Genomic DNA, 12,135 nt, shown 5'->3' on the forward strand with positions numbered 1-12,135 from the left:
CTGGGGTTTACCCTACAACAATGCCCTTTGTTACCATTTCAGCAAGGTTTGTACAACAATCTCATCAAGGGATGAGCAATATGACCTGTGCAATGTCTGACGTTTTGGTTTCTTTCAAGTTGCATTCTGGGTTTGATGCCTATATCAAATGGTTCGTTTTGAATTCATTTCCTAAGCAGTTGCAATGAAAGCACCTTAATGGTCAAATCAAAATTTCTCTTTTTTCGGCTCATTATTATTTTCCATGTACGTTGGAGAACAGATCCAAACTTAAAATTGGTACGATATATAAATAGGATACATTGTGAAGAAGGATCAATTGTTGCCATGAAAAAGTTAAAATTTGGATCAATGCAACATATAACTGAAACTGAAGTTCTTCCACGTCTCTAACAATCAAAACATCGTCAACCTTCAGATGTCCTTTTCTTATTCGATTTTTTTTGCTCAGGATGTTCTAATGATCCAGAAGAGACATCAGCTCTATGTTCTTTTCCTGAATCTTAGACAGAATGGTCAATGGACCTACGTGGCTCATCCACAGGTCTTCTCAATGGACTCTTTGATGCATCACCAGACCCAGAACTTCTGTTTCTTGGAGTACATATAGAGGAAGTATAGCCACTCACAGCCCTAAACTTCTTGTCCTCGTACTTTGCATAGTTGTATAACGATGCGCTGAATTTGTCAAGGAAGCAGCAGACCTTTGCACCATTTGTTTAATGCCTAACCCATCAGATTTCAGTTCACTAGGCTCCGGATAATGCAGTAGAGAAATGCGCCGTGAGATCTTCCCAGCTGTTACCACATACAAGTCATATTCAAGTGTAGCGTCATTGAAAACAATAACAACATCGAGCTATATTTCATTCACACGAAAATCTGGAGTGAGATCTTTGATTTTCTAGTTTTAAATAAACCATTTGAGCAAAATCATAATTGGATTTGTTGTTTTAGTTTTACATGATTCTGCTAGCAATAACTATTTCGTCTAACTTCACAGAAACTTTTGCATGCAACAAGGCCCATGATATTAGAAATCCATAGAGTAATTTACGACATGCCTTTGTTAATATAGACTCAAACTCAACATCTTAAATAGGTAACCGGAATAGGTTTCTCTATCTTCACTTTTCCTGTTTCAACAACTCAAATAACTCATAACTTGCTTTGACTGTAATACTTTTTTGGCCAACCAATGTTCAACTTAGAACCTACTCCAATCACGGGAGCTTGATGGATATTTTTCCAGAAACTTCTCTCCTAAAAGAGCTGCATTTGGATATAAAAAGCATGCGCTTTACAATGATTGTCAATTTATTGTTTTTCTCAGATAAAATAAAAACGCCACTCGTGACTCAACCAATTAAAACAATAATAGTAGCCATTGCATGTTAAATACGCAGATAATTACCGATTCTGGTCTCTAATGTTGACGAGAGGAATACAGTCGCTTCTGGCTCCTGTGACTTGAAACTTACCACTTCATACGATTTTTCTATGACAATATTGACATAAAACAATGCCATCCATCAATATAGTTGACATAATCTTGGATTTCAACAAATTTAGAAACCACTCTTGCACAAAACCATCAAATGCGGGAAACAATGGAATAACACAGAAGTGATCAGTGACACAGCAGTACCAGAAGAACCCTCAAAACTACCCAAATGTCCATCATGGTGAAGCTTCAAAGACACTTGCTGTCCATTCAAATCAGGAGCCTGTAACACCCGAAAGTATGATAATGTAAAACGTAAAACAAACAACAAAAGCACTAACAAAATTTAGGCTCCATATTACCAGATTGACTACTCTTCTGCAATAGCTAGCAATCACCATCAGTTTCACCAAATTATGAACGGCAACACATCCTCTATTGTACAATCTTTCAAAATTTTCAAAGTTTACTCGAGTTGATTAAAGTCAACAAAGATTAACAGAATATTAATTTTTAAAAATTGATCGTTTTCAATTAATTGCACATTAACAAAAATTAATGATCTCTCAACTGAAAAATTCAGCAAAAATGGAGCTAAAAGTATGAGAAAACTAATGAAATTGATAAGTGAAAACAGAAATAAATATAATTGGATTAAAAAAAATTACTTGATTAACGGGCCATTGAATGAGCCAGAGCTCCTTTGAATCGTCTAGATTGAGTTCAATAAGAGGTTTCTTTTTTCACTTCTTCAAATTCTTCTGGAGGTCTATACATCGCGAGTTCTTCGCTGCTACTCCCCTCCATTGATTTTTAGGGTTTTCAGTGGCGGAGCATGTCCCGGAAGCGATGCAGGTTAAAAGGTTGGGTCCGAGTTTTCAGTGGCGGAGCATGTCCCGGAAGCGATGCAGGTTAAAAGGTTGGGTTCGAGCTCGAGCTCGGACTACCACTGCGCCCTCTTCCATCCCTGTTGGTACGGCTCCTCCTTCTCCTCCAGTGCCAGCTCTTCAGGCTCCGGCTCAATCATCACCCGCTGAGGAGCCCAGCAAGAAGAAGAGGAAGAAATCCACTGCTAAGAGGGCCCAAACCGAGGTGGCCTCTTCGCCCATCCCCGCAGGGCAATCTCCCGCTACTGCCGCTCAGCTCGAGCATTACGGGGTGAACACTGCTGATTAGCAAGCTTCATCGAAGTCCCCGCCTGCCATGTGGCGGAGAAAGAATGTGATTCCTCTAAATCCGCCACCTGAGCCGAACTCGTACCCTCATCCCATGCACTTCTGCCTGAGGTGGGGATTGTCGGTGAGCGACCAATCTTAGTTCCCGGAGGCAGCTCAGGAGCTCCTCAGGGGTACTCCTCAGGGGTATGATTCTCCCCCGAGACCACCACTTCATCCAACTAGTCTCGAACTCCTAGCTGCTTGACCACTACTACCTTAGTGCAGCTCAGGTGAGCCTCAAAACAGCTACGCCACCTGTAATATTTCACTTAAGTTATTTTTTTCACTAATTTCATGCTTGGATGTAGCTCAACGTTGCCGGTGCCGAGCTGTCACAGAGGTATGAGAATATAGGGGTGAATCTATTCCAGGCCGACGCTACCAAGGTCAAGTTGTCAGCCCAACTTGAAGCTTCTGAGGCTGAGCTGGAGGCCCTGAAGAAACAGCTAGCGGAGGCAGAATCTGCCCGCGAGTTGGAGAAGAAGAAAGCTACCGAACTGGCCTCACAGCTAGAGGCTGAGCAGAAGAAGAACGCCGAGCTATCCGGCCAGATTGAAGTTGCCCGTGAGGAGGGTCGCTAGCTTGGTGTCAGGGATTTCAAGAAGTTAGAAGGCTTCATGAAAGACCTGGCCGTTCTGAACGGGCCAGTCTTGCAGGTCGGATACACTCAGGCCATGCATGACGTGCAGTCCCTGAACTTGCCCGAGTTCGACCTGGGCAGATGGTCTGAGTACAACTCATAAGCAGTCCATCAGATAGACAGGCTTGTGGAGGGCTATACACATAGGCGCGACCTGGCCGCCTTGGTCGCGGACCCCACCCTGTCCGCGATCTCCCCTGAGCCCGAGCAGGAGCAACAGAAGGAGAATTATAGAGCGCCTAGGATAGATGTAGATAGGGCGTAGAGTAGGGTAGGATCCGAACTGGCCAACTCGCTTTTGTATGGCCCCCCTTTGTACAATTTCATGAATAGATCAATTTTTTTGTTCAACATTTGGTCAAAATTTTATTTCTTGTTATAAAACCTAGATACATATTTGTGAGCAAAATGTGCCGAGCTGGTATCTATGAGAAATTTCTCCTCTTGCGTTGCCTATACTCGTGCGGCCTAACTTCGGGCTCGCCCACAGTAGCTCGGGCCATGCACGAGCACTAACAAAAATGCCTAAAATTCGAATTATGCCAGGTGCGTGGGACTTCATCTCCATTAAGATGAGTTAGCTTGCAGTACCTTGCGCGATCAATTTCCTTCACCACATAGGGACCTTCCCAATTTTGGTCTAATTTGCCTGTTCGCATTGCTTGACTTACTGACTTTTTCCGTAGCATCAGATCTCCCGATTTGAAGATGAGGTGCCTTACCCTGGTATTGTAGTGTCGTACGACCTGCTCTTTATATTTAGCCACCCTTATGGCTGCCTCTTCTCTCTCCTGTTCAAGCAGGTCCAGGTTGAGTCGCATCTCTTCATCATTATCCTGCGCTACGAAATGCTGTACCTTGTCCGATGGCATACCAACCTCTGCGGGGATGACTGCTTCCGTTTCGTAAGTTAGGACAAACGGAATTTCCTGGGTGGCCGTTCGGGGGATAGTCCGGTGGGCCCACAATATGGTGGGTAACTCGTCCATTCATCCAGTTCAAGCGGACCCTATTCGCGTCTTCAAGCCGTGCAGAATGGTTCTATTGACATTTTTTACCTGACCGTTAGCCTGAGGGTGCCCCACGGAAGTGAAATGTTGCTGAATTTTGAGCTCGGAGCACCAATCCTAGAAGGAACTATCAGCGAACTGTCGGCCATTATCCGAGACCAGGACTTGTGGTATGCCGAACCGACAAATGATATTTCTCCAGAGAAATTTTTGAACCGACCTGCTGCTGATGGAGTTAAGGGGCTCGGCTTCTACCCACTTAGTAAAGTAATCAATTGCCACCACCAAATATTCATAATCTCCTGGAGCCCGGGGGAACGGGCCGAGCAGGTCGATTTTTCATTGAAAAAATGGCCACGAGCTCTATAGATGGACCATCTCCAGAGTCGGAGTGTGATGGATAGGTGCGTGAAGTTGGCATGCCTTGTACCCGCGCCACCAGCTCGGACGAATCTCGCAAGATGGTAGGTCAATAATACCCGGATAACATCCTCTTCTTGGCCAGGACCCTTGGGCCAACGTGATTTTCGCAGATGCCCTCGTGCAGCTCGCACAAGACGTAACTTTCCTCTTCAGGCGTCACACACTTCAACCATGGACGTAGATAGGATTTCCTATAAAGCACTCCGTCTGTGAGAACATACCTCTGTGATTTGAGGAGAACCTCGCGAGCTTCTATTTTGTCTGGGGGGAGCTCTCCGTTGGCCAAGTACCGAACGATGGGGTCCATCCACAAACTCATCACCCGAATCATCGCGGCGTCCATCTATTCATATGCTCGCCTTTTGACGATCTCCACCAGAACTTCTTTGTTCAACGTGTCGAACGAGGTGGCAGCTAGTTTGGACAAGGCGTCAGCTCTCTTATTACGGCTTCGTGGAATCTGCTCGAGTATGAACTGCCTGAATTGGCTTCTCAACTCGTGTGCTTTAGTGACGTATTTCCTTAATGGCTCTTCTTTGACCTCGTAGTTCTCCAATACTTGGTTTACTATTAGTTGCGAATCGCTGTAGACCTTTATTGATTCAGCGCCCAATTTTCAGCAATCTCTATCCCCGCGATAAGAGTCTCATATTCAGACTCGTTATTGGAAACTCTGAAATCGAACCTCAGGACATAAGCCAACTCTTCTCCAGTAGGGCTGATTAGGAGGAGTCCGATCCCACATCCTTCCTTACATGATGCACCGTCTACGTACAGTGTCCAGACCGGATCAGTCTGTCCTGCAGCCTCTTTAGCCAGTTTGGCCTGGGCAGCTTTTCCGGCCTGTTCGGCTTTGACTGATTCTTCAGCTTGTACGACCTCGACAGCCTCTCCAACATGTTCGGCCTCAACTGTTTCTCGGGTCTGTTCTGCCTCGGCTGCTTTATTGGCTTGTGCGACCTCGGCAGATTTTCCGGCCCATAAGGCCTCAACTGCTTCTTGGGTCTGCTTGGCCTTGGCAGCTTCTCCGGCTTGTCTGGTTTCGGCTACTCGTGTGGCATGTGCGACCACGATAGCTTCTTTAGCCCTCCTGGTCTCAGCTGCTTCTTTGGCCTGCTCGACTTTAGTCCCCTGCAGCCCAAAGGAGACTCCTTCTGCTATGAAGTCCGTCAGTATTTGGGCCTTGATAGCCGTCCGTGATAGGTATCCGAGGTCGTATTCTGACAGCTCTACAGCCTAATTCACCATTCTCCTTGATACGTTGGGTTTGGATAAGATCTGCTTCAGGGGTTGGTCAGTCATCACCACGATGGGGTGAATTTGAAAGTACGACCTGAGCTTCTGAACTGCATGAATTTGCGTTAGGACATATCGCTCCACTGCTGAATACCTCGTCTCTGTCCCCTGTAAGGTGCGACTGACATAATATACGGGCTGCTGAACCTTATCTTCTTCTCGAACTAGCATCACACTAACGGCCTTTTCCCCCACAACTAGATAAATGAACAAGGTTTCACCCTATCCAGGAGAGGTTAAGGCTGACAATTGGGTATGGTGGGTTTTCAGTGCATGAAATGCCTTCTGGCACTCCGGTGTCCATTCGAACTGGGACCTCTTCTCAGGGTTTTGAAGAATGGGGAGCCCCGAACTGCTGACTTGGACAGGAACCTGTTCAAGGTCGCCATCCTTCCAGCCAGGAGTTGCACCTCCTTAATGTTTCGGGGAGGAGCCATGTTCATGATGGCCTTGATTTTGTCCGGTTTAGCTCTTACCCCTTCCTTGAAAATCATGTATCCTAGGAATTTTCCCGACCTGACCCCAAAGGTGCATTTCCTGGGGTTTAGCCGCATTCGTGAGGTTCGAAGGACATCAAAGATTTCTTTAATGTCCGTGATGAACTGCTCCTAGGTCCTGTTTTTTACCAACATGCCGTCCACATAGGCCTCCATATTGCGTCCTATCTGATTCTTGAACAATTTGTTGACCAGTCTCTGGTAGGTGGCGCCTGTGTTCTTTAGCCCAAACAGCATGGTGACATAACAATAGGTACCATATTCGGTGATAAACGAGATCTTCTCCTAGTCTTTCGCGTCCATGACTATTTGGTGATACCCCTTGAACGCATCCAGGAAGCAAAAAATCTCGTACCCAGCAGTTGAGTCCACGAGCTGATCTATTCGTGGAGAGGGTAGCAGTCCTTCGGGCAAACCTTATTCAGATCGGTGAAATCCCCGCACATCCTCCAAACCCTTTCTTCCTTCTTGACCAGCACGGGATTGGCCAATCAGACCGGGTAGTAGATCTCTTTCACGATCTTCGCTTCCAATAGTTTGCCTACCTTACTCTTAAAGATCTCATTTCATTCCGGCGCAAAGTTTCGCTTTTTCTGCTTTACAGGCCGGACATTGGGGTTTACGTGTAGCTTGTGAACTGCCAGCTTGGACGGGATCCCCGGCATGTCCTCAGCGCTCCAGACGAAGATCTTTGCGTATTCTTCTAAGAGGGATTCCAATGCACTCCGGGTCAGCCCACTCAGACACGAGCCGACCTTGACCACGCGATCCAGTCGGTCCGGGCGAACCAGTAGTTCGATCAGTCCCTTATCCGTTTTCAGTCTCTCCCTTTTCTCCACGGGCTCCTAAGGCTTTAAACAAGCTGTTTGAGCGACTAGATTTTGCTTGCCCTTAAGGGTGGCTATGTAACAGGCCCTAACCAGCTATGGATCTCCCAGCACTTCAGTCACTCCCGCAGGCATGGGGAATTTCATACTGAGGTGCAAGGTCGAGCAGATAGCTCGAAGCGCGTTCAGGGTAGGCCGTCCCAAAATCATGTTGTATGACGAGGGTTCTTTCACTACCGCAAAGTTCACTGGAATAGTTCGGCATCTTGGTGACACCCCTACAGTGACCATGAGGGTGATCATTCCCTCTGGTCTTACAGGAGGACCAACAAAGCTAATCAATAGAGTCCGGACCGGGATGAGTTGTTTGTCTTCTAGCTGCAGCTCTTTAAAGGTCTTGTAATACAGCACGTTGATGGCACTTTCGTTGTCGATGTATACCTTTTTTACTTTGTAGTTGCACGCGATGACCTCTATCACGATGGTCTCGTGGTTATTGGAAGCCAAAGGTACTGCATCTTCCGGCCCATAGATGATTTCTTCGTACATCTTTAGTCATTTGCTCGAACTCTCTCCATTGGGAGGAGGGCGATTATGTCGCCGGGCAGCATGACTATCTCCTCCGACTGGTCCTCCTGCAATGGTATTGATCACCCCGGTTAGGTTCCGTGCTTCTTGCTCGGGAGTTCGGCTACGGGGCCCTTGAGGTCGGTCACGTGAGTAGCCCAGGCATTCTTGTTTGTACCTTCCTTGCCTCTGGTCGGCTCGTTCGTCACGTATGAACTATCCAAGGTTGCCTCTTTTGATCAATTTTTCAATGTCTTTCTTGAGGTGGCGGCAATCCTCAGTATCGTGCCCCATGTCACGATGATAAACGCAATACAAACCCTGATCCCGCCTGTTTTTGTCCCCGCCAAGGGTCGGGGAGGCCGGGAGAGCCCTTCTTGTTCCATCACAGCGAGGACCCGGGCCCGAGGTGCTGTGAGGGAAGTCTAGGGCTTATCTCCTCCTATGGGCTAATCCCTAGATAGGCGGTCGTAGGTATTCTTCCTTCCCTGGCCGTGCCTCGCGTCTCTCTGGTCGGTGCACTTTCTACGCTTGTCGTCCCTAGCCTTTCCTGCACGCTCTTTAGGCTATTGGCTTTCTCGACGTTGGCTTTCTCGTGAGCTCGGTCCAGCATATCTCGAACTGACTTATGAGGTCTTTCCACGAGTTCGGTGTACAGTTTCTGCTTACACAGCCCGTTGATGAAAGCGGCCATGACCACCTTATCATTCCGGTCCTGGACCTGGAGGGACTCATTATTAAAATGCACCATGTACTCGCGCAGTGATTTCTCGGACCTTTGCTGGATGGTCATTAGGTGAGCAGTGCTTTTGGAGAAAGCTCGCGACCAAACGAACTGAGCGGAAAATAGTCGCGCAAGCTGGCTAAAGGACCGAATTGACCGGGAATGTAGCCCCTGGAACCACTGACGTGCCTTTCCCTCCAAGAACATAGGGAAGGTCTTACATCGGACCGCATCGGCGGCCGTTTGCAGGCGCATTTGTGTCATAAAGTGGTAGCGTCGTAGGATTTCATGCTCGGTATCTTGAATTTCGCGGGCAGCGGGTAATTCTCAATGTCGGGCACAAAAGGGAAGGCGCTATACCTGTCCACCTCTGGATCCAATATCAGATCCAACTCATCCTGGATCTGGTATTCCTCTTTCTGTGGGGAGGGCTCCCTCCTTGAGAGTCCCCGGAAGGGCTCCGGGTGCTCAGTTCGGGAGTTCATGTGAGAGGGTTCCACGATATCGATCTGTTCGCGTGTGAACTCCTTCCGCGCCTGCTTCAGACGAGGGTTGGGGCTCCCCATTCTAGATCTGATTGCCCCACTCCCCCTGTCCTCCGGACCATGTGCTCTTGATCATGATGGCCTCCCGGCTGCCTCTTTAGGTAGTCCACTATAGCCTCAAAGGTAGGTAGGTTTTTCACCACTGTCTGAACCAGTTGTTTAGGCGGGATTCGTGAGAGCCCCATCCCCTCGTCTCCTGGAGTTGGACTCTGAGGCGAATTTTAGGGGCCGCTCCGCTCGTTCCCCTTGGATCCATCGGCATTTCTCTGAGATCTAGTTCTTGGCATGATTCGCAAGAAAAGAATTACGTGTTTCCCACAGACGACACCAATTGATTTGATTACCAAAGACGCAATCCGAGTTGAACTGCTACGAGCCGAGTAGGCTTGCCTTTGGAAGGCTGATGCTAGGGAAGCGAGCGAGTTATCCTGCGAAGAGGCAAACGGCGAGGCTGATTTCCCCGGAGTAGCTCCGACGGTCAAATCAGTAAGAGCTAGAGAGTAAATAGCAGTGTACAGTACTGTTTATAGCGTACCTTGTGTCGTCGTGTGGGACTATATTTATAGCCTTGTGGGTAGTAATTTTCATATAGGAGTCAGAGTCCTCTAGAGTTCGGAGTCTTTCTATGGTTTTGCGTGATAACCCCAAATGGTCCGGAGGCCGCGGCCCACTAAGCCCATCCGACGAAGGGGCGGCGGCGTCGGCCGAACTGGTGCTCCTCCTGCCGATCTGGCCGATCCGGGCAGGCAGGCCTCCATGGTCGATATGACACGTGGTGCCTGTGAATTGGCCCCACTACAGGATTAATACAACATATAATTGAAACTGAAGTTCTTCCACGTGTCTAACAATCAGAACATCTTCAACCTTCAGATTTCCTTTTCTTATTCGATTTTTTTTGCTCAGGATGTTCTAATGATCCAGAAGAGACAGCAGCTCTATGTTCTTTTCCTGAATTTTGGACAGAATGGTCAATGGACCTACCTGGCTCATCCACAGGTCTTTTCAATGGACTCTTTGATGCATCACCGGATCCAGAATTTCTGTTTCTTGGAGTACGTAAAGAGGAAGTATAGCCACTCACAGCCCCTAAACTTCTTGTCCTCGTACTTTGCGTAGTTGTATAACAATGCGCTGAATTTGTCAAGGAAGCAGCAGACCTTTGCACCATTTGTTTAATGGCTAACCCACCAGATTTTAGTTCACTGGGTTTCGGATAATGTAGTAGAGAAATGTGCCGTGAGATCTTCCCAGCTCTTACCACATACAAGTCATATTCAAGTGTAGGTCATTGAAAACAATAACAGCATCGAGCTATATTTCATTCACACGAAAATCTGGAGTGAGATCTTTAATTCTCTAGCTTTAAATAAACCATTTGAGCAAAACCATAATTGAATTTGTTGTTTTAGTTTTACATGATTCTACTAGCAATAACTATTTCATCAAACTTCACAGAAACTTTTGCATGCAACAAGGCCCGTGATATTAGAAATCCATAGAGTAATTTACGACATGCCTTTGTTAATATAGACTCAAATTCAACATCTTAAATAGGTAACCAGAATAGGTTTCTCTATCTTCACTTTTCCTGTTTCAACAAATCAAATAACTCATAACTTGTTTTGACTGTAATATTTTTTTGACCAACCAATGTTCAACTTAGAACCTACTCCAATCACGGGAGCTTGATGGATATTTTTCCAGAAACTTCTCTCCTAAAAGAGCTGCATTTGGGTATAAAAAGCATGGCTTTACAATGATTGTCAATTTATTGTTTTTCTCAAATAAAATAAAAACGCCACTCGTGACTCAACCAATAAAAACAATAATAGTAGCCATTGCATATTATATACGCAGATAATTACCGATTCTGGACTCTGATGTTGACGAGAGGAATTCAGTCGCTTCTGGCTCCTGTGACTTGAAACTTACCACTTCATATGATTTTTCTATGACAATATTGACATAAAACAATGCCATCCATCAATATAGTTGACATAATCTTGGATTTCAACAAATTTAGAAACCACTTTTGCACAAAATCATCAAATGCGGGAAACAATGGAATAACACAGAAGTGATCAGTGACACAGTAGTACCAGAAGAACCCTCAAAACTACCCAGATGTCCATCATGGTGAAGCTTCAAAGACAATTGCTATCCATTCAAATCAGGAGCCTATAACACCCAAAAGCACGATAATGTAAAACGTAAAACAAACAACAAAAGCATTAACAAAATTTAGGCTCCATATTACCAGACTGACTACTCTTCTGCAATAACTAGCAATCACCATCAGTTTCACCAAATTATGAATGGCAACGCATCCTCTATTGTACAATCTTTCAAAATTTTCAAATTTTACTCGAGTTGATTAAAGTCAATAAAGATTAACAGAATATTAATTGAAAATTAATTTCTAAAAATTAAACGTTTTGAATTAATTGCACATTAACAAAAATTAATGATCTCTCAACTGAAAAATTCAGCATAAATGGAGCTAAAAGTATGAGAAAACTAATGAAATTGATATGTGAAAACAGAAATAAATGTAATTGGATTTAAAAAAAGTTACTTGATTAATGGGCCATTGAATGAGCCAGAGCTTCTTTGAATCGTCTAGATTGAGTTCAATAAGATGGTCCTTTTCACTTCTTCAAATTCTTCTGGAGGTCTATACGTCGCGAGTTCTTCGCTGCTACTCCCCTCCATTGGTTTTTAGGGTTTTCAGTGACGGAGCATGTCCCGGAAGTGACGCAGGTTAAAGGGTTGGATTCGAGCTCGAGCTCGAACTACCTTGGAACTCGAGCTTGGCTGAACGGCTACTTGGGTCAACTAGCAGAATAGGATTCCTCGCGTGGCGGTGAAGAAGGGAGCATACGCAGGGGATGGGGATTAATGAAAAGGACTAGGCAAACAAAACCAAATAGGGTTTAAGGAAA

At 45.8% G+C, this 12,135-nt stretch overlaps 2 protein-coding genes and 2 pseudogenes across 2 annotated transcripts; all 4 read right to left on the reverse strand.

Moving 5' to 3' along the window:
- Positions 1-285: 285 nt before the first annotated feature.
- On the reverse strand, positions 286-2,251 carry LOC113741037 (mediator-associated protein 2-like; annotated as a pseudogene).
- A 1,147-nt stretch (positions 2,252-3,398) lies between these two features.
- LOC140005629 (uncharacterized) lies at positions 3,399-4,290 on the reverse strand. Its single transcript, XM_072046645.1, has 2 exons — positions 3,893-4,290; positions 3,399-3,498 (listed from the first exon to the last, which is right to left on the reverse strand). The coding sequence occupies exons 1-2, from the start codon at positions 4,288-4,290 to the stop codon at positions 3,399-3,401; spliced, it is 498 nt and encodes a 165-aa protein (XP_071902746.1).
- A 3,160-nt stretch (positions 4,291-7,450) lies between these two features.
- Positions 7,451-7,903, reverse strand: LOC140005630 (uncharacterized). The gene has a single exon (XM_072046646.1). It carries the CDS (start codon positions 7,901-7,903, stop codon positions 7,451-7,453), a length of 453 nt encoding a protein of 150 aa, XP_071902747.1.
- Positions 7,904-9,996: 2,093 nt separating this feature from the next.
- On the reverse strand, positions 9,997-11,905 carry LOC113741038 (mediator-associated protein 2-like; annotated as a pseudogene).
- Positions 11,906-12,135: the final 230 nt, after the last annotated feature.

This window comes from Coffea arabica, chromosome 4e (assembly GCF_036785885.1).
Source record: "Coffea arabica cultivar ET-39 chromosome 4e, Coffea Arabica ET-39 HiFi, whole genome shotgun sequence".
In the NCBI taxonomy this organism is placed as follows: domain Eukaryota; kingdom Viridiplantae; phylum Streptophyta; class Magnoliopsida; order Gentianales; family Rubiaceae; genus Coffea; species Coffea arabica.

Bases quoted from the DNA above. Each gene is read 5' to 3' on its own strand.
- LOC140005629 (XM_072046645.1), bottom strand. From the start codon at position 4,290: ATGGACGAGTTACCCACCATATTGTGGGCCCACCGGACTATCCCCCGA. The intron at 3,499-3,892 runs GTACTGCAAGCT...GCTCGGGCTCAG, and splicing joins AAGGAAATTGATCGCGCAAG to GGGAGATCGCGGACAGGGTG.
- LOC140005630 (XM_072046646.1), bottom strand. From the start codon at position 7,903: ATGTACGAAGAAATCATCTATGGGCCGGAAGATGCAGTACCTTTGGCT.